Source organism: Anopheles moucheti, chromosome 2 (genome assembly GCF_943734755.1).
Source record: "Anopheles moucheti chromosome 2, idAnoMoucSN_F20_07, whole genome shotgun sequence".
In the NCBI taxonomy this organism is placed as follows: domain Eukaryota; kingdom Metazoa; phylum Arthropoda; class Insecta; order Diptera; family Culicidae; genus Anopheles; species Anopheles moucheti.
The window spans coordinates 67,051,895-67,055,166 of NC_069140.1; the positions used below are offsets into that span (position 1 = coordinate 67,051,895).

At 53.2% G+C, this 3,272-nt stretch overlaps 1 protein-coding gene across 1 annotated transcript; it reads left to right on the forward strand.

Moving 5' to 3' along the window:
- The first annotated feature begins 1,578 nt into the window (after window positions 1-1,578).
- Window positions 1,579-2,196, forward strand: LOC128298044 (uncharacterized). The gene has a single exon (XM_053033778.1). The coding sequence runs from the start codon at window positions 1,579-1,581 to the stop codon at window positions 2,194-2,196; it is 618 nt and encodes a 205-aa protein (XP_052889738.1).
- Window positions 2,197-3,272: the final 1,076 nt, after the last annotated feature.

The following is a 3,272-nucleotide window of genomic DNA, read 5'->3' on the forward strand; positions in this document are numbered from 1 at the left end:
TATCCACAGTACCGTCGCCGAAGCAGTGGGCGCAGTGTGACGGTGCAAGGAACCGAACTGGACAACCGATACGTCGTGCCCTACAATCCATGGTTGACGCACAAGTATAATTGCCACATCAACATCGAGGCGTGTACTTCAATCAGCAGCGTCAAGTATTTGTACAAATACGTGTACAAGGGGCACGACCGGCTCAGCGTTTCTCTGGCGGTAGGCGGCGACGAGCAGCACATCGACGTGCGCTACCTGTCACCGACGGACAGCTGCTGGCGGATTATACGATTCGAGTTGCAGGCGAAAACACACACCGTCGTCAGAACGTTTTCTTCCGGGCAAATAAAAACGTTTCAAGAGTGTTGAACCGCGGTAAACACACTATGCTGACACGGTTCTTCCAGCTTACGGCACACGACAGCTTTGCTCGAGCGCTGTTGTACCACGACGTACCGATCTACTGCCGGTACGGTTAACCAGCGGCGGGTCAGCGACAATCGTGGCAGGAACCGGGAACCGTCCACTGGATCCGGCTCGTATGTACCGGACACAAAACAGTGATCGGCCGGATGGTGTCCTGTGGTATGCAGCTGATGGAACGCTACTGCTTGCGGCTGCTGCTTTGCTACCGGAATGGTCCAACATCGTACGAGGATCTGCGAACCGTCAACGGTACGGTGTGCGAAACCTTCCAGCAAGCCGCCATCCAGGAAGGGTTGCTGCAGGATGACTCTGAGTGAGATCGTGCTCTCCGGGAAGCGGCCTCCTAACGTATGCCCGCCCAGTTGCGCCATTTCTTCGCGCTCATCCTCGCGTCCGGGATGCCCCAAAACCCGCGCAGTTTGTGGGACAGCTATGCGGTCGAGCTGTGTGAAGATTTTCACCGCGGCAATCGCGGCCGGTACACGCCGGAAGTGTCCGATTTGAACTGCTGCTGAGTGACATCGAACACTTCCGTGCGCTGAGCGCGATCGATCGCTACCTGCGTGGGACGACACCGGCGACGGATTTGGCCGGCTTCCCGGGAATGCCTCAGCTTGCCGAGTATGAACACGTTCAGGCACACCTCATGGACGATGACGATGTGAACGAGTTCATCACTGCTGAGCGAGCATATCCGGTCACGGAGCTTGATGCTACCCTTGGAACGTTACACCAGCTCAACGATTTTAGCGTACACTCGTCGCGATCAGGAATTGCGCTTGCGACCGCAGCAAGTGGCAAAGCAGCACTATTGCTAACAGGAGGGAAAACTGTACACTCGACGTTTAAGTTGCCACTCGACTTAAACGAATACTCCACCTGCAGCATACCGATCGAGTCGAAACGAGCCGAGCAAATTCATCAGGCAACGCTGATCGTGTGAGATGAGGCGTCTATGAGTAGTATCGAAGCAGTCGATCGAACCCTGCAGGACGTGACGGGCGTGCAGCGTGCTTTCGGCGGCAAGGTGGTGCTGCTGTCCGGTGACTTTCGGCAAATTTTGCCGATCGTACCGAAGGGCACGGATGCACAAATTGTTAACGAAAGCATCAAGAAGAGCACGCTATGGCCCTGTACAGGTCGCTTCGGTTGCGCGTCAACATGCGGGTACGCACGGCACCAAACGCTACTCGAGCCAGCGAGCTGCAGCATTTCGCCAACTTTCTGCTACGTATCGGTGAAGGACGGCACGATACGTTTGCAGGGCTGGACCGTTCGTTCGCGAAGCTACCGCTGGACATGGTAGTGCCCCGTTCGGGGAATTCGGCACACGCCATCAACGCCCTGATCGCGAAGATCTACCCGGACATCGCACGGTACTATCGGGACCCGGCCTTCTTTTCGGATCGCGCGATTTTGTCGCCGCTGAACGTTGATGTGACCAGCGTGAACAACGTGGTACTAGACCGAATACCTGAGCCTGAACAGGAGTACCGTTCGGTCGATCCGTTGGTCAACCCGGAGGAACACGAACATCTGCAGCTTCCTTCGGAGTACCGGTTGCGGCAGAAGCGATTTGCGCCGGTCCTTTTATTGCGCAACCTCAATTCCGATATGGGGTTGTGTAATGGTACGCGTCTCCAGATTGTGGACCTAAAACGAAATTGTTTGCGAGCCAAAATACTGACGGGCAAGCGGCGAGGTGAGGACGTGCTGCTGCCTCGCATCTACTGTGACAGCAACGATAAAGGGCACCCGTTCCAGATCCGCCGTAAATAGTTTCCGGTGCAACTGTGCTTTGCGATGGCCATCAACAAGTCGCAAGGGCAATCACTGCACCATTTGGGTCTCTATCTGCCGCAGGATGTTTTTGCCCATGGCTAGCTGTACGTCGCGCTATCGCGTGTAACATCACGGGCAAACATAGCTGTGCTGATCCCGAACCCGGAACGTGCCGACGAGGAAGGTGTCTCCACCAAAAATATTGTGTACCGTGAGGTCGTCGACAGTTGAACCCCATACCGCGTTTAGGTAAGTACTAAAAACAGAAAAACAAACAAACGATAATTAGTTTCCTCATTAGTTACGATATTCGTTGCTTCTGTATCTACTTACATCGTGGTACAGCTGCTGTTTTGCCCGCATTATCCTCCGTCCTATCGGTGTGATGGATATGGTCGCGACCGGATCTATTTCTTACGGTTGTAAGAAAAAAACGGCAAAGGCGTAAGTATTATCTATCCGCTGTACGTTTCCGTTCACTCATTTTCTTACCTCTCGCAGTTTCGTTCACGAGTGGACCGATTGGTACTGCTGCTGTTATCTGTAAGTAAAACAAAATCGTGAACAATACTACTCAACTGGCAGAGCCGGTTTAACTCGCAGTCTTTACTACTTACAGCAGCCGTACCATTCCCGATGGTATACGCGCGTTTCGCTGTATCGAACGGCAAAGTAGCCACGGTTGCCATCCACTGTAAGTATAGCCAAAATCATACAAACGGAACGTTACTATTAGTTGCACCGATTTCCTTCACTAATTCACCAGTCATGCCTTCATGTTTGTACTTACAGCTACTGACCCACTCGCGATGCTCCTCTAGGGTTTCGGTATCCCTTCGCGCGAACCAGCTGCGGCTGCCATCTGCAAGTACTAACCAACCAACAATTCGAACACATTGTCCTTAGTTAAAGTTGACTACTACACGCGGTGTCATTACTTACTGCTGCTATACCCCTCGCGACGCTCTTCCTGCGCTTGGTGTTGGCTGTTGGAGTTGCTGCTGCTGTTGCCACCACTAGGACCACCACTGCAAACGCAGATGGTAACAACATTTGAATGACAGCAATGCGCA